Source organism: Oncorhynchus mykiss, chromosome 5 (assembly GCF_013265735.2).
Source record: "Oncorhynchus mykiss isolate Arlee chromosome 5, USDA_OmykA_1.1, whole genome shotgun sequence".
NCBI classification, from domain to species: Eukaryota; Metazoa; Chordata; class Actinopteri; order Salmoniformes; family Salmonidae; genus Oncorhynchus; species Oncorhynchus mykiss.
The window spans coordinates 70,333,040-70,358,583 of NC_048569.1; the positions used below are offsets into that span (position 1 = coordinate 70,333,040).

The following is a 25,544-nucleotide window of genomic DNA, read 5'->3' on the forward strand; positions in this document are numbered from 1 at the left end:
AGAGGAGACTGCGTGAATAGACCGGTGGAAATGTGTCCTTTGGTCTGATTTTGGTTCCAACCGCCGTGTCTTTGTGAGATGCAGAGTAGGTGAATGGATGATCTCCACGTGTGGTTCCCACTGTGAAGCATGGAGGAGGAGATCTGATGGTGTGGGGGTGTTTTGCTGGTGACACAATTTATTTACAATTCAATGCACACTTAATCAGCAATACTACCACAGCATTATGCAGCGATACGCTATCACATCTGGTTTGCTCTTAGTAGGACTATCATTTGTTTTTCAACAAAACAATGACCGAACACACCTCCAGGCTGTGTAATGGCTATTTGACCAAGAAGGAGAGTGATGGATTGCTGCATCAGGCGACCTGGCCTCCACAATCACCTGACCTCACCCCAATTGAGATGGTTTGGGATGAGTTGGACCACAGAGTGAAGGAAAGCAGCCAACAAGCGCTCTATAATGACACAGGGTGAGACCCAGATGCAGACACAGGAGGCAGATGGTTTGAGTCACTGATATTTATTGAAATACAAGGGGCAGGCATTGAGCAGATCGGGGACAGGCAGAAGTTCATAAACCAGGTCAGCGTCCGAAAAGTACAGTGGGGGCAGGCTCAATGGTCAGGAAAGTGGGTTCAGTGTCAGGGCAGGAAGCCCTAGATAAACAGAGACTAGGAAAACAGGAGCACGGATAAACACGCTGGTAAGCTTGACAAGACGAAGTGGCAACAGACATACAGAGAATACAGGTAAAAATACACTGGGGATAATGAGAAAGATGGGCAACACCTGGAGGGGGGTGGAGACAAGCTTAAAGACAGGTGAAACAGATCAGGGTGTGACAGTACCCCCCCCCCCCCCCCCCCTTGGGGGCTCCTACCTGGTTGACCGGAGTGCTGGCGGTGAAAGTTGGCATTGTCGGCCGGGATCAGGATGTCCTTAGCGGGGACCCAGCACCTCTCTTCTGGGCCATAACCCTCCCAGTCAACCAGGTACTGGGACCCCTTCCCCAAGGTCGAACCTTCAGGAGGCGTCTCACTGTGTATGCCGGAAGGCCCTCGATGAGACGGAGGAGGGGTGGGCCTGGAAACAGGAGACAAAGGACAGTGACACAAGGGCTTAATCCTCGACACGTGAAAAGTGGGATGTATACGGGGCAACAGAAGACTAACAGCAGTGGAACTAAGGAGATGGTTAAAGGACCAATAAAGCAAGGGGAAAGTTTACTGGACTCCACCCAGAGGGGCAGGTCCCGCGTAGACAGCCATACCTTCTGCTCGAGACGATAGCGGAGAGCCAGAGTCTAGTGGCAGTCCGCTTGTCGACGATACCTGGAGGTGGCCTTGAGAAGAGCATACTGAGCTCTCATCCAGGTACGCCGACAGCGGCAGACGAACATTTGGGGTATGGGGTATGTTGACCTCTTCTTTTTGCTCTGGGAAGAGCGGAGACTGATATCCCATGGAGCATTCAAAGGTCGAAAACCCAGTGGCTGTGCAAGGAAGAGTGTTCCGGGCTTACTCCAGCCACACAAGTTGCTGACTCCAGGTGTTGGTTGAGATGAGGCACCTAAGCGCAGTCTCCAGGTCTTGAGCTTGCCGCAGAGCTTGCCGTTCTGAGCACATATTGTGCATGCGGCAACGAAGGCTGAGACGTCAGGAACAATAGTGGGCCATCAGAAGCGTTATCGGAGGAAGGCCAGGGTTCGACGGGAGCTGGGATGGCAGGTGAGCTTTGAGGAATAAGCCCATTCCAGAACATGAGCTCGGGCCGAATCAGGGACAAATATTCAGTTAGCCGGGCCCCTCCCAGGGGTGCCTTGCTACACAGGCTCTCGATTCCACAGACAACTGTAGCTGCCAGATATGAGGTAGGGAGGATGGTTTCAGAGTCAAGCGGTGTGGCAGCGGAGCGATACAGTTGAGAGAGAGCGTCCGGCTTCACATTCTTGGACCCTGGCCTTTAGGAAATGGTGAAGTTGAACCTGGTGAATAACATGGCCCAACAGACCTGCCTAGAATTAAGGCGCTTGGCGGTGCGGATATATTCTAGATTCTTATGATCGGTCCACACCAAAAATGGATGTTCCGCCCCTTCCAGCCATTGCCTCCACTCCTCCAAAGCCATCTTGACTGCCAGAAGTTCCCAATTTCCTACTTCATAGTTTCTCTCAGCAGGGTTGAGACGATGGGACAGGAAAGCACAGGGATGTAGCTTTTGGTCCTGGGCATAACGCTGGGACAGGACGGCCCCCACTCCAACGTCAGAAGCGTCGACCTCAACCACAAACTGACGGGATGGATCCGGATGGATGAAGATGGGGGGCTGTAGTAAAATGAGGCTTGAGGTCCAAAAACGCCCTGTCAACAGCTGGAGACCATGTAAACGGCATCTTGGGTGAAGTGAGTGCAGAATGGGCTCCAACCCAGGATAGAACCAGTGGGCCAGTGGGCAGCATGAGTGAAGGATGCATTGTTGCGAAATAGGAAGCCAATTCTAGATTTAACTTTGGATTGGAAATGTTTGATATGGGTCTGGAAGGAGAGTTTACAGTCTAACCAGACACCTAAGTATTTGTAGTTGTCCACGTATTCTAAGTCAGAGCCGTCCAGAGTAGTGATGTTGGACAGTCGGGCAGGTGCAGGAAGCGATCGGTTGAAGAGCATGCATTTAGTTTTACTTGTATTTAAGAGCAATTGGAGCCCACGGAAGGAGAGTTGTATGGCATTGAAGCTTGCCTGGAGGGTTGGTAACACAGTGACCAAAGAAGGGCCAGAAGTATACAGAATGGTGTCGTCTGCGTAGAGGTGGATCAGAGACTCACCAGCAGCAAGAGCGACCTCATTGATGTATACAGAGAAGAGAGTTGGTCCAAGAATTGAACCCTGTGGCACCCCCATAGAGACTGCCAGAGGTCCGGACAGCAGACCCTCCGATTTGACGCACTGAACTCTATCAGAGAAGTAGTTGGTGAACCAGGCGAGGCAATCATTTGAGAAACCAAGGCTGTCGAGTCTGCCGATGAGGATGTGGTGATTGACAGAGTCGAAAGACTTGGCCAGATCAATGAATACGGCTGTACAGTAATGTTTCTTATCGATGGCGGTTAAGATATCATTTAGGACCTTGAGCGTGGCTGAGGTGCACCCATGACCAGCTCTGAAACCAGATTGCATAGCAGAGAAGGTATGGTGAGATTCGAAATGGTCGGTAATCTGTTTGTTGACTTGGCTTTCGAAGACCTTAGAAAGGCATGGTAGGATAGATATACAGTGCCTTGCAAAAGTATTCGGCCCCCTTGAACTTTGCAACCTTTTGCCACATTTCAGGCTTCAAACATAAAGATATAAAACTGTATTTTTTTGTGAAGAATCAACAACAAGTGGGACACAATCATGAAGTGGAACGACATTTATTGGATATTTCAAACTTTTTTAACAAATCAAAAACTGAAAAATTGGGCATGCAAAATTATTCAGCCCCCTTAAGTTAATACTTTGTAGCACCACCTTTTGCTGCGATTACAGCTGTAAGTCGCTTGGGGTATGTCTCTATCAGTTTTGCACATCGAGAGACTGACATGTTTTCCCATTCCTCCTTGCAAAACAGCTCGAGCTCAGTGAGGTTGGATGGAGAGCATTTGTGAACAGCAGTTTTCAGTTCTTTCCACAGATTCTCGATTGGATTCAAGTCTGGACTTTGACTTGGCCATTCTAACACCTGGATATGTTTATTTTTGAACCATTCCATTGTAGATTTTGCTTTATGTTTTGGATCATTGTCTTGTTGGAAGACAAATCTCCGTCCCAGTCTCAGGTCTTTTGCAGACTCCATCAGGTTTTCTTCCAGAATGGTCCTGTATTTGGCTCCATCCATCTTCCCATCAATTTTAACCATCTTCCCTGTCCCTGCTGAAGAAAAGCAGGCCCAAACCATGATGCTGCCACCACCATGTTTGACAGTGGGGATGGTGTGTTCAGCTGTGTTGCTTTTACGCCAAACATAACGTTTTGCATTGTTGCCAAAAAGTTCAATTTTGGTTTCATCTGACCAGAGCACCTTCTTCCACATGTTTGGTGTGTCTCCCAGGTGGCTTGTGGCAAACTTTAAACAACACTTTTTATGGACATCTTTAAGAAATGGCTTTCTTCTTGCCACTCTTCCATAAAGGCCAGATTTGTGCAATATACGACTGATTGTTGTCCTATGGACAGAGTCTCCCACCTCGGCTGTAGATCTCTGCAGTTCATCCAGAGTGATCATGGGCCTCTTGGCTGCATCTCTGATCAGTCTTCTCCTTGTATGAGCTGAAAGTTTAGAGGGACGGCCAGGTCTTGGTAGATTTGCAGTGGTCTGATACTCCTTCCATTTCAATATTATCGCTTGCACAGTGCTCCTTGGGATGTTTAAAGCTTGGGAAATCTTTTTGTATCCAAATCCGGCTTTAAACTTCTTCACAACAATATCTCGGTCCTGCCTGGTGTGTTCCTTGTTCTTCATGATGCTCTCTGCGCTTTTAACGGACCTCTGAGACTATCACAGTGCAGGTGCATTTATACGGAGACTTGACTACACACAGGTGGATTGTATTTATCATCATTAGTCATTTAGGTCAACATTGGATCATTCAGAGATCCTCACTGAACTTCTGGAGAGAGTTTGCTGCACTGAAAGTAAAGGGGCTGAATAATTTTGCACGCCCAATTTTTCAGTTTTTGATTTGTTAAAAAAGTTTGCAATATCCAATAAATGTCGTTCCACTTCATGATTGTGTCCCACTTGTTGTTGATTCTTCACAAAGAAATACAATTTTATATCTTTATGTTTGAAGCCTGAAATGTGGCAAAAGGTCGCAAAGTTCAAGGGGGGCGAATACTTTCGCAAGGCACTGTAGGTCTGTAGCAGTTTGGGTCAAGAGTGTCCCCCCCTTTGAAGAGGGGGATGACCGCAGCTGCTTTCCAATCTTTGGGAATCTCAGATGACACAAAAGAGAGGTTGAACAGGCTAGTAATAGGGGTGGCAACAATTTCGGCAGATAATTTTAGAAAGAAAGGGTCCAGATTGTCTAGCCCGGCTGATTTGTAGGGGTCCAGATTTTGCAGCTCTTTCAGAACATCAGCTGAACGGATTTGGGAGAAGGAGAAATGGGGAAGGCTTGGGCGAGTTGCTGTGGGGGGTGCAGTGCTTTTGACCGGGGTAGGAGTAGCCAGGTGGAAAGCATGGCCAGCCGTATAAAAATGCTTATTGAAATTCTCAATTATGGTGGATTTATCAGTGGTGACAGTGTTTCCTATCTTCAGTGCAGTGGGCAGCTGGGAGGAGGTGTTCTTATTCTTCATGGACATTACAGTGTCCCAGAACTTTTTTGAGTTAGTGTTGCAGGAAGCAAATTTCTGCTTGAAAAAGCTAGCCTTAGCTTTTCTAACTGCCTGTGTATAATGGTTTCTAGCTTCCCTGAACAGCTGCATATCACGGGGGCTGTTCGATGCTAATGCAGAACGCCATAGGATGTTTTTGTGTTGGTTAAGGGCAGTCAGGTCTGGGGAGAACCAAGGGCTATATCTGTTCCTGGTTCTAAATTTCTTGAATGGGGCGTGTTTATTTAAGATGGTTAGGAAAGCATTTAAAAAAAATATCCAGGCATCCTCTACTGATGGGATGAGATCAATATCCTTCCAGGATACCCCGGCCAGGTCGATTAGAAAGGCCTGCTCGCTGAAGTGTTTCAGGGAGCGTTTGACAGTGATGAGTGGAGGTCGTTTGACCGCTGACCCATTACGGATGCAGGCAATGAGGCAGTGATCGCTGAGATCTTGGTTGAAGACAGCAGAGGTGTATTTAGAGGGCAAGTTGGTTAGGATGATATCTATGAGGGTGCCCGTGTTTAAGGCTTTGGGGAGGTACCTGGTAGGTTCATTGATAATTTGTGTGAGATTGAGGGCATCAAGTTTAGATTGTAGGATGGCTGGGGTGTTAAGCATGTTCCAGTTTAGGTCGCCTAGCAGCACGAGTTCTGAAGATAGATGGGGGGCAATCAGTTCACATATGGTGTCCAGAGCACAGCTGGGGGCAGAGGGTGGTCTGTAGCAGGCGGCAACGGTGAGAGACTTGTTTTTAGAGAGGTGGATTTTTAAAAGTAGAAGTTCAAATTGTTTGGGTACAGACCTGGATAGTAGGACAGAACTCTGCAGGCTATCTTTGCAGTAGATTGCAACACCGCCCCCTTTGGCAGTTCTATCTTGTCTGAAAATGTTGTAGTTTGGAATTAAAATGTCAGAATTTTTAGTGGTCTTCCTAAGCCAGGATTCAGACACAGCTAGAACATCCGGGTTGGCAGAGTGTGCAAAAGCAGTGAATAGAACAAACTTAGGGAGGAGGCTTGTAATGTTAACATGCATGAAACCAAGGCTATTACGGTTACAGAAGTCGTCAAAAGAGAGCGCCTGGGGAATAGGAGTGGAGCTAGGCCCTGCAGGGCCTGGATTCACCTCTACATCGCCAGAGGAACAGAGGAGGAGTAAAATAAGGGTACGGCTAAAAGCAATAAGAATTGGTCGTCTAGAACATCTGGAACAGAGAGTAAAAGGAGGTTTCTGGGGGCGATAAAATAGCATCAAGGTATAATGTACAGACAAAGGTATGGTAGGATGTGAATACAGTGGAGGTAAACCTAGGTATTGAGTGATGAAGAGAGAGATATTGTCTCTAGAAACATAATTGAAACCAGGAGATGTCATTGCATGTGTGGGTGGGTGGTGGAACTAATAGGTTGGATAAGGTATAGTGAGCAGGACTAGAGGCTCTACAGTGAAATAAGCCAATAAACACTAACCAGAACAGCAATGGACAAGGCATATTGACATTAAGGAGAGGCATGCTTAGTCGAGTGATCAAAAGGGTCCAGTGAGTAGAGAGGTTGTTTGGGGGTCACAGCGATTTAGACAGCTAGCCAGGCCATCGGTAGCAAGCTAGCATAGGATAGAGGTCTGTTATTAGCCACCTCTTGAGTTCCGTCAGTAGATTAGTGGGGTTCCGTGTGGTAGAGGGGATTAATCCAAATCACACAACAACAAAAAAACAATAGATATAGTTATAGAGGCCCAAGAAGAAAAAATAAATACAAATAAAAATAAATAAATAAATTGTCCGATTGTCTATTCAGATAGCAGCCGATAAGACAGCTAACGGTTAGCGGGCCGCAGATGGGCGTTCAGGTAACGTCGCGACGGAGGAGCCAGCCGGATAACTCCTTTGGGTAGATAACGTCGGCAGTCCAGTTGTGAAGGCCCGGTGGGGCTCCGCGTAGGCAGTAAAATGGGTCCGGATAGGTGATTGTAGCCCAGGAGTGATTGATGGAATTCTTCAGCTGGCTAGCTCCGGAATAATTGATGTTTGCTCCGGAATCGACGAAAGCCAATAGTCACACGGATAGCAGCTAGCTAGCTGTGAGATCCGGGTATGAATGCTTCTGATTAGCTTCTGATTAGCTTCTGATTAGCTTCTGGATTAGCTTCTGGATAGTTTCTGGCTAGTTTCTTGGAGGATTACAGATTTGAGGTAAATAATACTTTTTTATGAATATAAATTGGTGAGGCGGGTTGCAGGAGAGTGTTTTGAAGATGAGTTTATGGAAAATTAAAAAAAATATATATAAAAAGGTATGTGAATTTAAAAAAATCTATATATACACGACAAGACGAGGACAAAAGACGTCTGAACTGCTATGCCATCTTGGATGAACCTCTGGAGCCGTGAAAATCCTTAAACAACAGGAACATTGGGAGATTCAATGAGAAGAAGCTGATCATTGGGATTGCCCGACACAATGAGTGACACTGCCTATGTTGCGTCCGTCCAGTGCTCTGGCATTCATGGGAACACCCAGCTCCGATACCAGAGTAACATCCATAAAACTCTCATCAGCTCCAGAGTCAATGAGCACCCGGAGAGATTTAGACCGGTCACCCCACCGCAGGATAACATGGAAGAGAATACGAGTGAGTAATGTTTGTTAGAAAACTCCTAGTATAGCTCACCACGGTACTCTTACCTAGCTGACGAGTCTGGTCTTTTACTGGATAGGTATATTTGTAATGCCCTGTAGCACCACAATACAGGAAACTGTTGGAGTTAAGCCTCTCTAGTTGTTTCTGAGGCGACAATCTTGCTCTGCCCTGTTGCGTACGCACTGTAGAAAACCATTCGCTTGTTCCCGATAATTCCCAAGGGGACTCGGGTGACTTCGGATCCTCTCAGGCATACAGGCATCAGGGACTTCCGGGTTCTTCGGGGGCGAGCCGGCAGCTGCGGACGAACAAGTGGGGCCGAAAACAGACCTCTCCCTCCTGTGCTCCCGTAGACGTCCATCAAACCTCATGGTTAAGGCTATGATGGAGTCAAGGTCCAGGGGTAACTTCCGAGCAGCGAGCTCATCTTTGATCTCCTCGGATAGTCCATGAAGAAAGGTATCGAACAGAGACTCCGGGTTTCAGGCACTCTCGGCGGCCTACATGCGGAAGTCTACTGCGTAGTCTGCCACACTACAGGGTTCTTGATGTAATCAAAGTAGCTTTCGGGCCGCCTCTCTCCCGGAGAATCGAATACCTTCTTCACCTCCTCCATGAAATCTTCCAAACGAAGGCAAATGGCGGACTGTTGCTCCAAAACCGCTGTAGCCCAGGAGAGCACCCTACCAGACATGAGCGTTATAAGATCCACTATTCTCAAACGGTGAGGGCTGCAGCACAAAGATAAGGGAGCACCAGGAAAGAAATGCCCGGGAAGTTCCAGGGTCCCCAACATAGATGGTAAGCGGTTCCCGGGAAGCCGGGGTAGGCTGTACAAAATCATCACTGGCAGGGGAATTACTGCACGTCCGGGAGGTCTCCGTTGTGGCATGCTGCCTGATAGATAGTCCACAGAATTGCTCTAGTAACGTTTTGAAACCCTGGTCATGGCATCCCGACAGCGCAAGGAGACTTTCCATAAGGCTCTGAAGTAAGGCCTCATGTTTTTCAATGGTGGCTCCCTGCAAGGAGACAGCGTTGTGGAGACGGTCCGAGTCTGCTGGATCAGTTTGTACTATAACGACACAGGGCGAGATGCAGACAGGATAGGCAGATGGTTCGAGTCTCTTTTTTTTAATACAAGGGGCAGGCAATGGGCAGGTCGGGGACAGGCAGAAGTTCATAAACCGGGTCAGAGTCCGAAAGGTACAGTGGTGGCAGGCAGGCAGGCTCAAGGTCAAGGCAGGCTGAGTGGTCAGGGCTGGGTGTCAGGGCAGGCAGAACGGGTCAGAACCAGGAGAATTAGGAAAACAGGAGCACGGAAAAACATGCTGGTAAGCTTGACAAGACGAACTGGCAACAGACAAACGGAGGTAAAATACACTGGGGATAATGAAGAAGGTGGGCTACACCTGGAGGGGGTGGAGACAAGCACAAAGACAGGTGAAACAGATCAGGGTGTGACATGCTCAGCATATGTGGGCCCTCATTCAAAACGGTTGGAAAAGCATTCCAGGTGAAGCTGGTTGAGAGAATGCCAAGAGTGGGCAAAGCTGTCATCAAGGCAAAGGGTGGCTACTTTTAAGAATCTCAAATATGAAATATATTTTGATTTGTTTAACACTTTTTTGGTTACTACATGATTCCATATGTGTTATTTCATAGTGATGTCTTCATTATAATTCTACAATGTAGAAAATAGTAAAAATAAAGAAAAACACTTGAATGAGTAGGTGTGTCCAAACTTTGTCCAGTACTGTATATAACAGTAAATTAACATTTAACACAGGGCACATATGGAATTTATGCTTCCACATTGCATTGCCAGTTTATGATGGCTCTATATGCCATTCCCAGGCAATGGTGCTCGTTCTGCTGGAAGTAGCCTCCATTCCTCATGCTGTGTAGTGATGCTTTACTCATACTAAGTTCCCCCTTTCTCTTGCAGTGACCCAAACCAGCCAGTCCCCCAGGATACCAAGTTCATCCACACCAAGCCTAACCGCTTCGAAGAGGTGGCATGGACGCGCTACAACCAGAAGGACCAGCTGTACCTCCACATCGGCCTGAAGCCCCGAGTCAAGGAGCACTACCGAGCCAACAAGGTTAACCTGTGGCTGGAGCTGGTGCCCCACCTCCACAGCCTGAACGAGGTCACCCAGATCATCTCCACCACCACCAAGGTCCCCCCACCAGAGGTCACCCCGAGGACACCAAAGAAGATCCCTGTCAACACCAAGAGGCCTAACCCCACTCCCTTCCCCACCGAGACCCAGGACAGTCAGAACCAGCCCTTTCTGGTGGACCAGAGGGACTACTCCACAGAGCTGAGCGTCACCATTGCCGTGGGCGCCTCGCTGCTCTTCCTCAACATCCTGGCCTTTGCGGCGCTCTACTACAAGAAGGACAAGCGGCGGCACGACGTTCACCGGCGCTGCAGCCCCCAGCGCAACACGACCAACGACCTGGCGCACACGCAGGAGGAGGAGATCATGTCCCTGCAGATGAAGCACACGGATCTGGACCACGAGTGTGACGCCATGCACCCACACAAGGTGGTTCTGAGAACTGCCTGCCCGCCAGACTACACGCTAGCCATGCGACGCTCTCCTGACGACATCCCCCTCATGACCCCAAACACAATCACCATGATCCCCAACACCATGCAGGGCCGCCAGTCCTTGCACAACTTCAACACCTTCCCCAGTAGTGGACAGAACAACACCCTGCCTCACCCACACTCACACTCCACCACCAGGGTATAGCCGGACGGACGGACGCTGACACACACAGCACACGCCAGAGCTCACACCCAGCCTGAATCAAACGGATGTGGAATAACTTCTACTCCTGTGAATATATGAAAGGAATATAGGAATGTTGCTGGGACTGGAGAAAAATGTCATTTTATATAAAAGAAGATATGATTAAAAGTACAAAAATATTTCAAATGAAAAAATGAATAAAGAGAAGGATCATTTTTATTTCTGGTATTGCAACAAAACAAGGTCAACTTTTCCAGCTATAGATATCGCCTTCGGAATTTTATATACGATTGCTTGATCCTGTTATCATGGAAAAGAGAGAAACCTCAGTGGAGCCTCAGAGGAGTAGCAGGGCCGCTTTGTAAATGAAAGAAAACATATTGTTTTCCTGAGGCATCAAACTGTAGATTACTCTTTCTGGAGCCAAGATGAGATGCCGCTTAACCAATTTAGGCATGTGTTACTCTACAAGTAGAGGCAGTGTAAGATATGACAAAAACTATCTAGAGAGAGGGGGAAAACTCTTAAAGAATATGCACAATGTAGACATTTTTTAAATGTCTTGGATTCTTTTCATCAATTTATTTTTGGGGAACAGTTTTATTGTATAGAACCTATTTACATATCTAGATATGTACACAAAGCACCAATGCTGTTTAAGTCCTTCTTGGGCGTCAATACCGCAAATCTGCCAGCAGAACAAAAAAAGGGGGATCCACTGGCTTTCTGGCAGATACAGCTTCATCACACAAGTGCTGTCTATACCGAGAGCTGGAGGACAAAGGATACTGGATATTTTTAGCACGACGCGCATGACAATTTATCTGCTTGATGGCTGTTCTGCTGATTAAGTCATAATTAAGAATACTTTTCATCCCCATTGGATTGGTTTGAAGGAACACTACTGATTAGCTTACAAATCCATAGGACTTTGGGAATGGTCACATGGGTGAAGGGAATGGGTCATAATTGGGGACAGCAGGGGAGGGTTAGCTTATGGTAACTACAGTACATACACAATAGCTTGAATGAACATGGGTATAAGGACTAGTTTTGTACAATTTGTGTTGGTACAACTTTTTGATAGTGGTGAATCACTCGCTGTTTGGGATCCCAATGGAGGGACCTTTCATTGTACTCTTTTAGTTTGGATCAATGTTCTTTGCTATTATACATATTGGGTTTCTTATCACCACCCTTGACTAGTTCAAGACCACTTTAATGTAGAAAAGTAATTACCTGCACTGTTGATTTGTTTTGGGGGGGGGGGGGGGGTGCGTATGAATGATTCCTGAGCACAAAGCGTGCCCAGGGCTATGAAGAAGGGAATGTGAAGACTAGGAAATAGTAGAACCTCTTGGCTGCATAGATTTTCTTTCCTCCTATTATCCTTTCATAGAGTATGTTCCGTAGCGCTGTTTAAAGATGAATGCGTATAAATGTGTAATTGAAGCGAGGAGGCCCTCCGCTGACATGGTTGATTAGGGGTTCCTCTCATCCTGTCGTCCCTGCAACTCAACAGAGAGAGAGAAAGAGAGCGAGAGATTCAGGAACTCCCATGGTACACCTCTCCCAGGCAGGGAACAGTGATCAGTCAGATTCTTGCTCACTGCAGTAGAACCGGTTTGCTATCACCCTCGTCTCTCACAGAGTAAATGCCATTTGCCTCTGTTTTTTTATTTTCTACTGAAGATGCTGTACTGTATCATATCAGAGTTTCTGGACTTTTAGTTCTCCTTTTTCTTTAGCATGGTTTACACATGCCTTGGTGTCACATTGTACATGCTTGTCGGCATGTTACCATCACTGTCCCGCTAGCCCCAGTGAGTGTTCCTGCCATCGCAGTGCTAGAGTGCAACTTCCCTCTGCCAGCTAGCGCAGGCAAGTGGAGTAATAATGTGTCATACAAATACAAACCAGAGTGAATAGCTTAAAGGAGGAAGGCGCTGAGGGGAAAATAGTTCTCTCTAAACAGACAAAAGGCCTACTGTACTCAAGCAGAGAGTGGAGACGACAAATACATTAGTAAGAGAAGACTCATAAGTAAGACATAAAATAGTAAGAAACATTATAACACTCCCATTTTCCTGTGTAATAAAAGCCTGGACATTCGCTCCACCTCCTTTACTTACTGCCGCTCTACAGTCATTCAAAGTAAAAACATACACTTCCAAACAATGAGCTGTAGACAAGGTGTAGCTTTTTTGGGGAGGTGAACATAAATTATAACAAAACCTTCACGTGTCCCAAAACTAACACCCAAGCAGTTTCACCAGTCTGTATTACAGTGCTGTGACCTCTTAACAAGGCTGGAGAAATGACAGTTAAACATGTAATTGCGAATTAAACATGTAATTGCACTACAGATAAATGATCAAGTAACATTGGAGAGTTAGCAGGTGAGGAGAATGCTAAAGAAGCACTTACTTTAGCGCGCATAAGCCAGCCTGGATTGTAAACAGAGTTAGAAATGAGCCAACCTGTACTACTCTCCTCTCCCATCCTCCTTCCCTCCCATAACAGCTCACTCTGTGCACCCCCCATTTTAAATTAGGTATGAATATGGATAGTTGCTGCTCACTGTACTCTCTCTCCATCATGCTCCCTCAGAGTGGTGTTAAAATTGTATGAGCCAGTGGTGAAGGAGAGCTTTTCCAAATTTTCATGCAGGACTTCTAGAAGGTAAGAGAAAGAAGGGGGGGGGGGGGGGGTGGGGGGGAGTACCTGAAGCTATAATGTGACCATGTGGCTCATGCCTAACCTGTGTTACCCAGTCCTGGACAGAGGAGGGTCAAGCATTGTGAATGAATGTAAAGCAACGAGTGCCATTTTATATAAAACGCTTCTCAACATCTTTGAGATCTATGAAGATCTATCAAAGGGTGATCGCTCTTTCAAAATGTCTGTGAAAAGGGCGCTATGTGAGTGGGTATGGCAGTTGTATTGTAGATTATTTGTCACTTGTCTTTCTTTCTGGTTAAATAGTAATTACTCTTCTGGAGCACAATAAATGATTTTAATAAGCTGAATTAGCATTGCTGCAACTCTTTTTTTCCCCCGTTATGTTTGTTCAATAGGCTGATTTGATTATATTGCAGAGTAGACACTCACAGTTAAAGAATGCTTGACTGAACTGAACTTCAAACAAGCCTGTAGTCACTCACTTGTCTGTTGGTCTGTCACACACTGTTGGGTTCCTTTGATGTATAGGACTTCGTGTGTCCTAGACCTAGACTGAAAACAAAATCTCAGACAGTGGATCTTTACATGGCTTAAGTAACCAAATGAATACAACCAACAATATGGAAAAACAAATGACTCTTCTGAAGGGTAATGTACACACCAAACCTACACTTACTGTTTTCACATTGGTTATACCACAGACATTCAGCTTAATGCGAGTCACAATTTGTTTTGTATACACTGGTGTATCATTTTTGACAAATAACAGAAGTCCCAGATACATTATCCCCTCAAACCATAATGTAATATAAAAAGTATCAGGGGAAGGTTTCTCAGTTGCTACCTGCTAGGAAAAAGTACAAAGGTTTAGACAGTGCCATTATTTTCTGGCATACTGTATTTCCATCGATCCTGTACACCTGTCACTCCTCCTTACTTGTTGTACATTTTATGAACTTCAAATTTGATTGTTGAACACTGAAAGAGGAGCAAATGTCATTGCTGGTAGAGGTGTCCTCCCTTACATTTTCTCAGTCAGCGTGTAAGGAAAAATAAAATGCAGCTAGTTAGGCTTCAGTATCAAAGTATTTAATTTTATAAATACTTTAGAAAAAGGATATAACTTATTGTTTTTATCTGACATTGTCAACTCCTTTGCTTTGAATGAAGTAAAAAATACCTCTGTCTGGTATTTATTAAGAACCTGCAAATCATATACTACAGAATACCAATGTTAAACTAATTTAGACAAAGCAGCTACCAACCACACCCATGTTTGTTGCATTTGTAAATGACAAGTGGGTGGCATTTCTGTGAATTTTTCTGTAAATAATGCTTTATTATAGCTTACTAATACAAGTGATAATGGCATCCCATCATTTTAGCTGCTGCATTTTATAAGGTATCTTACAAGGTGCCAAATCCAAACACAAGACCTTCAATGTCATCCATATACAACCTACAGTGGTGATCTGTAAAGATGTAATAAAGCCATTTGTCATTCTAAAACAATCTGGACAGTTATATCATTTTCCCTGTTTGAGACCTGAAATAATGTCATAGCAGTCACTCTCACACTTCCTGATCATAGGAAAACATTTGTGTACATTTTCTTTTCTGATTCCCATGCTCAACAGAATAGAGGACAGTCTGTCATATTCTATCGTAGTATTTGCATGCTTTCACTAATTTTAGCTCTTTATGTACTAATTGGCCTTTTAAAGCAATCAACAATGTCTAATGGTTTATTTTTTTGCAGGTTTTGACTGTTTCAGTTGTTGTTTTAAAGTGACAGATATGAAAGATGAGTAATTAAATTGATTTTCACTGCTGTGCTTTCTGTGGTCTGTTGGGGCTGTGTGTCATGGAGGTGTCAATGGTATGCTTTCCTCTTATCTGTACAAATCACAAACATATTTGGCATTTTCCTTTCATGGTAATAGGAAATAATTAGAGACTATCGTCCACTTTGGAAATGGTGACATATCTACTTGTTGGCAGAGATTAATAAATAATTATATCACCACCTGACTTCGACATTTGCTAGCAGGCAAGAGAATCTGCCTTGAGACTGAGAGGGTGGAACAAACAGAGAGTTGTTTATCGCACATGGTTTTGACCAAGGGCACAGATGCTCCTGTCAAAGAGCTGCTCAAATCCTGTTTGATAAGTGTTTGTCATTTCCCATTATGGAGTATTTCACAACATCAAACACTATTGCCTCTGATAACCATTCTTTCATTTACCAGCACTGTTTGATCTATTTGCTTTCTCATCCCTGGGCCATTTCTTGCAAGCCTTTTATAACATTAGATAATTCCTATGTACTTAAGCAATGTTTTGTAAATAAAACTATTGCAGAACTTTGTACTACCTATAGCACAGCAGCATATTTTGTGAAATAGATTGAATATCCTGTAAAAAGTGCAATGCAATAAGCTCTGAGAGTTGGGAAAACCATACCGAAGAGTTGACCCATACCAATCCTTATTTATGTTCCAGATTTGAATGACTGTGGGGAAATAGTTTGTGTCACATTTAAGTTTGAATTGTTGGTTACAAATGGAGGTTCAACAGCAAATCAGCTACACTTCAATCATGATGCCCCCCTTTTTCGAATACAAGGGAGACACTACAATTAAACATACACTTCTATGTGACCCTGTGCAACTGACTCTGCCAATAGACAATGTACTTTGCATTATTGTCTGGTTTGTTCTCTTTGGAAACTTCAAAATAAAGTTAACAGCCTCCTCCCTCCAAACCCATTTTATTGATAATGTAAGGCATCTGTTTGTCTTCAGTGACTTAAGTTTGCGTGTGAAGATCCATGGCTTTCATGAGCATTTTTCATATCATAAATAAGTAGTATCTTATTTTTTAACTTGTTCAGCCTGTTGTCCTCCTGTGTTCTATAACCTCTGTATAAATGAAGAGTCTTCCTATTTTTTACTTACGGAATCTTACACTGAAATAGTTGAGGTCAAATATTACTAGGGCTGTGCGATAAGGCCAACATATGTCACAATACCTTTTTCATTTTTGACAGTATTTTATTTTTCGGGATAGGTTTTATGAGTAATGCTTGATTCTAGGATGCCAACAAATTCATTCTAAGTGGTTTCTACTGGCTATATACAGACACTGGTTAGTCGGGCTTATTGAGGTAGTATGTACATCTAGGTATGGTTAAAGTGACTATGCATATATGATGAACAGAGAGTAGCAGTAGCATAAAAAGAGTGGTTGGCGGGTGGAGGGACACAATGCAGATAGCCCGGTTAGCCAATGTGCGGGAGCACTGGTTGGTCGGGCCAATTGAGGTAGTATGTACATGAATGTATAGTTAAAGTGACTATGCATATAAGATAAACAAAGAGTAGCAGCAGCGTAAAAGAGGGGTTGGGGGGGCACACAATGCAAATAGTCTGGGTAACCATTTGGTTACCCGTTCACGAGTCTTATGGCTTGGGGGTAAAAACCTTTTTGTCCTAGACTTGGCACACCGGTACCGCTTGCCATGCGGTAGTAGAGAGAACAGTCTATGATTGGGGAGGCTGGGGTCTTTGACAATTTTTAGGGCCTTCCTCTGACACCGCCTGGTATAGAGGTCCTGGATGGCAGGCATCTTTGCCCCAGTGATGTACTGGGCCGTACGCACTACCCTCTGTAGTGCCTTGCGGTCGGAGGCCGAGCAATTGTCGTACCAGGCAGTGATGTAACCGGTCAGGATGCTCTCGATGTTGCAGATGTAGAACCTTTTGAGGATCTCAGGACCCATGCCAAATCTTTTTAGTTTCCTGAGGGGAATAGGCTTTGTCACGCCCTCTACACGACTGTCTTGGTGTGTTTGGACCATTCTTATTTGTTGTTGATGTGGACACCAAGGAATTTGAAGCTCTCAACCTGCTCCACTACAGCCCCGTCGATGAGAATGGGGACGTGCTCGGTGCTCCTTTTCCTGTAGTCCACAATCATCTCCTTAGTCTTGGTTACGTTGAGAGATATGTTGTTATTCTGGCACCCGGCCAGGTCTCTGACCTCCTCCCTATAGGCTGTCTCGTCGTTGTCGGTGATCAGACCTACCACTGTTGTGTCGTCTGAAAACTTAATGATGGTGTTGGAGTCGTGCCTGGCCCTGCAGTCGTGGGTGAACAGGGAGTACAGGAGGGGACTGAGCACGCACCCCTGGGGAGCTCCAGTGTTGAGGATCAGCGTGGCAGATGTGTTGCTACCTACCCTCACCACATGGGGGTGGCCCGTCAGGAATTCCAGGATCCAGTTGCAGAGGGAGGTGTTTAGTCCCAGGCTCCTTAGCTTAGTGATGAGCTTTGAGGGTACTATGGTGTTGAAAGCTGAGCTGTATTCAATGAATAGCATTCTCACATAGGTGTTCCTTTTGTCCGGGTGGGAAAGGGCAGTGTGGAGTGCAATAGAGATTGCGTCATCTGTGGATCTGTTTGGGCGGTATGCAAATTGGAGTGGGTCTAGGGTTTCTGTGATAATGGTGTTGATGTGAGCCATTACCAGCCTTTCAAAGCACTTCATGGCTACGGACATGAGTGCTACAGGTCTGTAGTCATTTAGGCAGGTTGCCTTTGTGTTCTTGGGCACAGGGACTATGGTAGTCTGCTTGAAGCATGTTGGTATTACAGACTCAATCAGGGACATGTTGAAAATGTCAGTGAAGACACCTGCCAGTTGGTCAGCACATGCCCGGAGCACATGTCCTGGTAATCTGTCTGGCCGAGCAGCGTTATATATGTTGACCTGTTTAAAGGTCTTACTCACGCCGGCTACAGAGAGCGTGATCACACAGTCGTCCGGAACAGCTGATGCTCTCATTCATGTTTCAGTGTTGCTTGCCTCGAAGTGAGCATAGAAGTGATTTAGCTCGTCTAGTGTCACTGGACAGCTCGCGGCTGTGCTTCCCTTTGTTGTCTGTAATAGTTTGTAATAATAGTAATTAACTCTTAAAGTGAAGTCTCTGTATCTTGTTCTAATTAAATACATGAAATGTGGATGCAAGGTTCAGCAAAATAATTTTTGTGCCAGATCATGTCCAAATCATCCTAAAGTATAAAAAAATGACTAACTCAATGAAGTTACTTGTAGATGATTTAGAAGATGCTAAATCAGGTACCATTGCCTAGAAGTTGCCCCAATGGAGGGGGTGGGGGTCGGGGGGGTTCGATACATTTTTATACATTTAAAAATATTAGATTAAATTATCTCAGAATCGTTTTGGTAGAGTGACCTACATTTTTTGGATGAGACAGATCAAGTTTAGTTGAGCAAGAGTTGTTGCAGAAAGGGAAAGAAACATTGGTGTCATAAAGTGGTTTCTGTGAGAATTATGTCGGGGGTGGCAGTTACCCCGAGGGGGCTATTTACCCCACAACTGAACATGCATATGCTTGATCAAAGGTGAGTATATGAGGACACCCAGGTATTGATGTTATACAAACATTTGCTCATAATTGTAATGACATGAATTTGAACTTGAACATCTCCATGAGTCTTGAAAACCTGGACTTCAATATTGGTGATTCAACTACAACCCTGAAATGGCACCTGCTTGAATCATATACCACACTTAGTTGTGAACATTAGCTTTCTTTGACTTTGATCTCAATTCAGTTCAACCTGCTTGCTCTATTTATGCAGTATCTCAAAGTATACATATTTCCATGTTGTTAAACAAAGTTAAATCATTTTGGACACAATATCTGGAGGACTACTCCAGTACATGTTTTCCGTTTTTAGAATAATGTCTCTATTCAATCCGTATCGCAAATTGTTCCCGTTCCGGGTTACATCGTGATTGAAATTTAAAAGCATTGTTCCCGTGTTTAGCGGAGAGCGCAATCACGGTAAACACTGCATATGTCGGCTCAATCGGAAATTACATTTACATTTCTAGCACGTAATCTGCAACGCGTCAGCAATACAGATTAAATAGATGCCTGAGACACGTGTGTGTGCAGGGAGAAGTTTGTTAATTATACTGCATTAACATTGCTAGAGCAGGAGCAATGGCCCTTTACCATGCTTTCCCTGGCTAACAATGTCCAATCAGAGCTTCTTAAATGTCCTTCGGAAATATCTAGAAATGTGAGTGTTTAATTGTTTATTGTCAGGTGTCAACATTCATGAATGTACTTCAGTGTCTTTTTAACTGAACAGCTCAAATCTAACACCGTATGGTCTGTCTGTCTGCCTGCCTGTCTGTTTTCTGTCTGACTTTCTCTGGTGTAATGAGAACAGCTCAACATTTCATGGGAGAATGTCATACAGAGACAAGAGGACTGAGCATGGGGGAATTATTTAAAGTCAGGCAGTATCCTCAGATACCCTCAGACACAATGTTCCCGTCGCTGTACAGCTCAGTATACGTGTTCCAGGCTGCACCAGAAGATGGACGGCCTACTTCTCAGGCATCTCAGACATTTTGTTACAATCCGTGTAGTCTTTCTCATCCCCTGCTTCCCCTCATTGTAAAGCCCTTCTCTACCTCTGTTCCTCGAGTTTATTTATGAAATGCTGTGATAGAAAAGTACAGTACATGCTCAACATAAAATGTAACATTGCTGACAGCCTATTAGGTCAGCAAGGGTGATTCTGGCTTGTTTTCTTATACAATGAACATAGTATATTGACAGAAAGCCAAAGGAAGAGCCTGCAATCTAAGGGTGGAGTGTATCCAGTCATACCATTGTGTCAACTGAGAGTCTAGTGAGAGTCCTTCATTTGAAAATGTAGCAAGGATACCCTGTCTTACAACTTCCTCAGTCCACAAAATGATTTCATCCTTTACAAAAACCTTGGCCAATACTGTAGTTGTGGATGAAAGTTTCCGGATCTCCCCTCCGTTTGATAACACCTGAAGACAGAGTGGGGTGACATGGATGTAGTGGATGATAAAAAAGGATTAATTTTGTTCTTTGGCGGAAAGTTTATTGAGGTGTCGTGTCTGAGTGAATGTTTTTTTTATGCCTCTGAAAAATTACTCATGAGCTGCAAACAGGAAATTTGAAATGTGGGATTTTGTTTCTTCTGATATTTCTATCATGTGTCAACAGCCTCTTTGGTAAAAATCTGTGGCAGGGCTAAAGCTGATGATGTCGTAGTGTAATAGCCCCTCCCCTCAGCACCATTTATGTTCATTGCATCATGCTTTCATTTTGACAATTACAATGTCAATTTAAATGTTTTTAAGAGAATTTATGCCCTTTTAAAAAAATGTTTACTGCAATTCAATAGGCATACCAATTGAGATTCTCTGAGAGGAATATAACCCTGTGACATCATATTTGACCAGAGTAATGTATTTTCTCTGCTGTGTGGACTAAAGTATTGTGCAATATATACATTGTGTTGAATCAGTCTACGTATGTTTGTAAGACTGTTATTCATGCCAATTGTGTTTGAGTTAACTACCCTGTGTGTCAAGTGATCAAATGTAATCCAATTATAAACGTCTGCATCGTAAAGCAATAATGCCCTGCATGTAGAAAAGTGTATATGTCACGTTGCAAACGTAATAAGAATTTAGCACAATCAATATTTTCCATCCACCTTCATCAAGCCCGAAATTCGACCTTAATCTTGAGTCCACCACGGGTGCATAAATCAGACCAACCACACAGCCTACCTCAAATCAAATCAAAATCAAATCAAATGTATTTATATAGCCCTTCGTACATCAGCTGATATCTCAAAGTGCTGTACAGAAACCCAGCCTAAAACCCCAAACAGCAAGCAATGCAGGTGTATAAGCACGGTGGCTAGGAAAAACTCCCTAGAAAGGCCAAAACCTAGGAAGAAACCTAGAGAGGAACCAGGCTATGTGGGGTGGCCAGTCCTCTTCTGGCTGTGCCGGGTGGAGATTATAACAGAACATGGCCAAGATGTTCAATTGTTCATAAATGACCAGCATGGTCCAATAATAATAAGGCAGAACAGTTGAAACTGGAGCAGCAGCACGGCCAGGTGGACTGGGGACAGCAAGGAGTCATCATGTCAGGTAGTCCTGAGGCATGCTCCTAGGGCTCAGGTTCTCAGAGAGAGAGAAAGAAAGAGAGAAAGAGAGAATTAGAGAGAGCACACTTAAATTCAAACAGGACACCGAATAGGACAGGAGAAGTACTCCAGATATAACAAACTGACCCTAGCCCCCCGACACATAAACTACTGCAGCATAAATACTGGAGGCTGAAACAGGAGGGGTCAGGAGACACTGTGGCCCCATCCGAGGACACCCCGGACAGGGCCAAACAGGAAGGATATAACCCCACCCACTTTGCCAAAGCACAGCCCCCACACCACTAGAGGGATATCTTCAACCACCAACTTACCACCCTGAGACAAGGCAAATGCAAGGGGGGGGTTGCCATCCCAGACAGGATGATCACATCAGTGACTCAACCCACTCAGGTGACGCACCCCTCCCAGGGACGGTATGAGAGAGCCCCAGTAAGCCAGTGACTCAGCCCCTGTAATAGGGTTAGAGGCAGAGAATCCCAGTGGAAAGAGGGGAACCGGCCAGGCAGAGACAGCAAGGGCGGTTCGTTGCTCCAGAGCCTTTCCGTTCACCTTCCCACTCCTGGGCATTACTACACTCAATCATATGACCCACTGAAGAGATGAGTCTTCAGTAGAGACTTAAAGGTTGAGACCGAGTTTGCGTCTCTCACATGGGTAGGCAGACCGTTCCATAAAAATGGAGCTCTATAGGAGAAAGCCCTGCCTCCAGCTGTTTGCTTAGAAATTCTAGGGACAATTAGGAGACCTGCGTCTTGTGACCGTAGCGTACGTGTAGGTATGTACGGCAGGACCAAATCAGAGAGATAGGTAGGAGCAAGCCCATGTAATGCTTTGTAGGTTAGCAGTAAAACCTTGAAATCAGCCCTTGCTTTGACAGGAAGCCAGTGTAGGGAGGCTAGCACTGGAGTAATATGATCAAATTTTTTGGTTCTGGTCAGGATTCTAGCAGCCATATTTAGCACTAACTGAACTTTATCCGGGTAGCCGGAAGGTAGAGCATTGCAGTAGTCTAACCTAGAAGTGACAAAAGCATGGATTAATTTTTCTGCATCATTTTTGGACAGAACGTTTCTGATTTTTGCAATGTTACGTAGATGGAAAAAAGCTGTCCTTGAAATGGTCTTGATATGTTCTTCAAAAGAGAGATCAGGGTCCAGAGTAACGCCGAGGTCCTTCACAGTTTTATTTGAGACGACTGTACAACCATTAAGATTAATTGTCAGATTCAACAGAAGATCTCTTTGTTTCTTGGGACCTAGAACAAGCATCTCTGTTTTGTCCGAGTTTAAAAGTAGAAAGTTTGCAGCCATCCACTTCCTTATGTCTGAAATACATGCTTCTAGCGAGGGCAATTTTGGGGCTTCACCATGTTTCATTGAAATGTTCAGCTGTGTGTCATCCGCATAGCAGTGAAAGTTAACATTATGTTTTTGATTGACATCCCCAAGAGGTAACATATATAGTGAAAACAATAGTGGTCCTAAAACGGAACCTTGAGGAACACCGAAATTTACAGTTGATTTGTCAGAGGACAAACCATTCACAGAGACAAACTGATATCTTTCCGACAAAAAAGATCTAAACCAGGCCAGAACCTGTCCGTGTAGACCAATTTGGGTTTCCAATCTCTCCAAAAGAATGTGGTGATCGATGGTATCAAAAGCAGCACTAAGGTCTAGGAGCACGAGGACAGATGCAGAGCCTCGGTCTGATGCCATTAAAAGGTAATTTACCACCTACACAAGTGCAGTATCACTGCTATGAAGGGGTGTAAAACCAGACTGAAGCATTTCGTATACATTGTTTGTCTTCAGGAAGGCAGTGAGTTGCTGCGCAACAGCCTTTTCTAACGTTTTTGAGAGGAATGGAAGATTCGATATAGGCCGATAGTTTATATTTTCTGGGTCAAGGTTTGGCTTTTTCAAGAGAGGCTTTATTACTGCCACTTTTAGTGAGTTTGGTACACATCCGGTGGATAGAGAGCCGTTTATTATGTTCAACATAGGAGGGCCAAGCACAGGAAGCAGCTCTTTCAGTAGTTTGTATGCAGCTTGAAGGTTTAGAGACCATGATTATTTTCATCATTGTGTCAAGAGATGTAGTACTAAAACACTTGAGCGTCTCTCTTGATCCTAGGTCCTGGCAGAGTTGTGCAGACTCAGGACAACTGAGCTTTGAAGGAATACGCAGATTTAATGAAAAATGTACATTATTAAAATGGGAAAAAATTGCTCAAGCAGAAAATGTTGCTAGGACTGTCTGGAAGTTAGAAACTAAAAACTAGCTGTTATTGGCAGAGAGGTTTGGAACTCTCTTAGTTATTGGTCTATTAACCAATTAGGATACTGCATGGTGAAGTCACCATGGAAAGCTGAAAATCCCATTCATGCAAACCTGCTGACTAGAAGGTCCTGTGTAGATTTAATTTTCAACGAGCAACTATCAGAAAATAAAATGGATCAAATGTTTTCACACTTTTAGAGTGTTAGATTAACCTGTCTACGATACTGGTTCCCAATTGGGAATCAACCCTCCCACGTGCAGCTGGAACGGTGGCGCATGGAACGCAAAAATATTCTTAAAAATATTTAACCTCCACACATTAACAAGTCCAATAGCTCAAATGAAAGATAAACATCTTGTTCATTTAGCCAGCAAGTCAGATTTCTAAAATGTTTTACGGCGAAAACATAGCACATATATATGTAAAACCACCACCAGACACAGCTCATTTCAATAGCCAAAACATGCAATCAACAAACGCAGGATTAAAAAATAAATCGCTCACTAACCTTTTGAAAATCTTCATCAGATGACAGTAATATGACATATTACACAGTACATATTTTTTTTTTCAATAATATGCCATTTATATCCATAAATGTCCATTTACAGTGAGTTCACCTTCAGAAATTACTCAAAAACGCCCGCAGGAAATCTATGTAGCGCGGCAAGATAACGTAAAATAGACATCATAAACTTTGACTAAATATACATGTTCTACATATAGTTAGAAAGATACACTGCTTCTTTATGCAACCGCTGTGTTAGATTTATTTTTAACGTTACAGAAATCGCACACTATTCCATATTGTGAGACAGCGCTCAGTTCCAAGCTACATTTCCACGTAATGTTGGAGTCAACAGAAACACAGATTTAAGCATAAATATTCCCTTACCTTCGATGGTCTTCGTTCAGAATGTTCTGGAAGGCTTCATACTTACCCAATACATCGTTTGGTTTCAAGTCTTGCGTCTTTGTATTAGCTACTGCTAATAACATCAGCTGAAATGCACCCAAAACGTCCTCTGGTCCGGATAAGTTGCGCATCAAAACTTCAAAATTACACATTATATGTCGACTAAACAGGTCAAACTAAGTGCAGAAGCAAGCTTTATGATGTTTTAGACGTGCAAAACAAACTTCAATTCAATCGCCCATCGTCTGCCCTTCTCTTCAGTGCTGGAAACAAAGGAATGACTGTGACCAATTCGCGCCCATACGCACAGCCTATTCTCTCGTGGCACGCACTAATTTCACTCCCATAGGGTCAATTCTCGCGCGATTTGAACGGTTTGAAGCTCTAATGAAAGAGGACATCTAGCGGAAGAGATAGAAAGTGTCCCCAGAATCATAGCTGGTTGGGAGGGGTGGGGGCATGACGTCAAAGTTGCTCCAACTTTCATGGCCACAGAAACTAGTTTGGAAGAATGCCTGCCCTGTGAGTTCTGCTATACTTACAGACATAATTCCAACGGTTTTAGAATCTTTAGAGTGTTTTCTATCCAATAATAATTTTTATTTGCATATATTAACAATTTTTGAAAGATTTTTTTTCCAGTTTACTAGGGGTACCCAATCTCTCCAAAGGGGGCGTATATCTGCCATATCCTCAACAGGTTTTTAATCAGCTTTTGTACAATTAAGTGATAATGCCCGGGAAGCCGGTGTTTGGAGGATATATTGGCACCGGCTTCGAGGGCAATATCACTTTTATACAACGACTTACCAACATATTCAAATAATGATTGACATATTT

At 44.2% G+C, this 25,544-nt stretch overlaps 1 protein-coding gene across 2 annotated transcripts in view; it reads left to right on the plus strand.

Moving 5' to 3' along the window:
• Nucleotides 1–15,291, plus strand: part of nlgn1 (neuroligin 1) — a 282,476-nt gene extending 267,185 nt beyond the window's left edge. For both annotated transcript variants that reach the window (XM_021604119.2, XM_021604121.2), the window contains one exon: nucleotides 9,960–15,291. In XM_021604119.2, coding sequence (XP_021459794.2) covers nucleotides 9,960–10,776 — 817 coding nt within the window. In that variant the 3' untranslated portion in view covers nucleotides 10,777–15,291. The remainder of the gene's footprint in view (nucleotides 1–9,959) is intronic.
• Nucleotides 15,292–25,544: the final 10,253 nt, after the last annotated feature.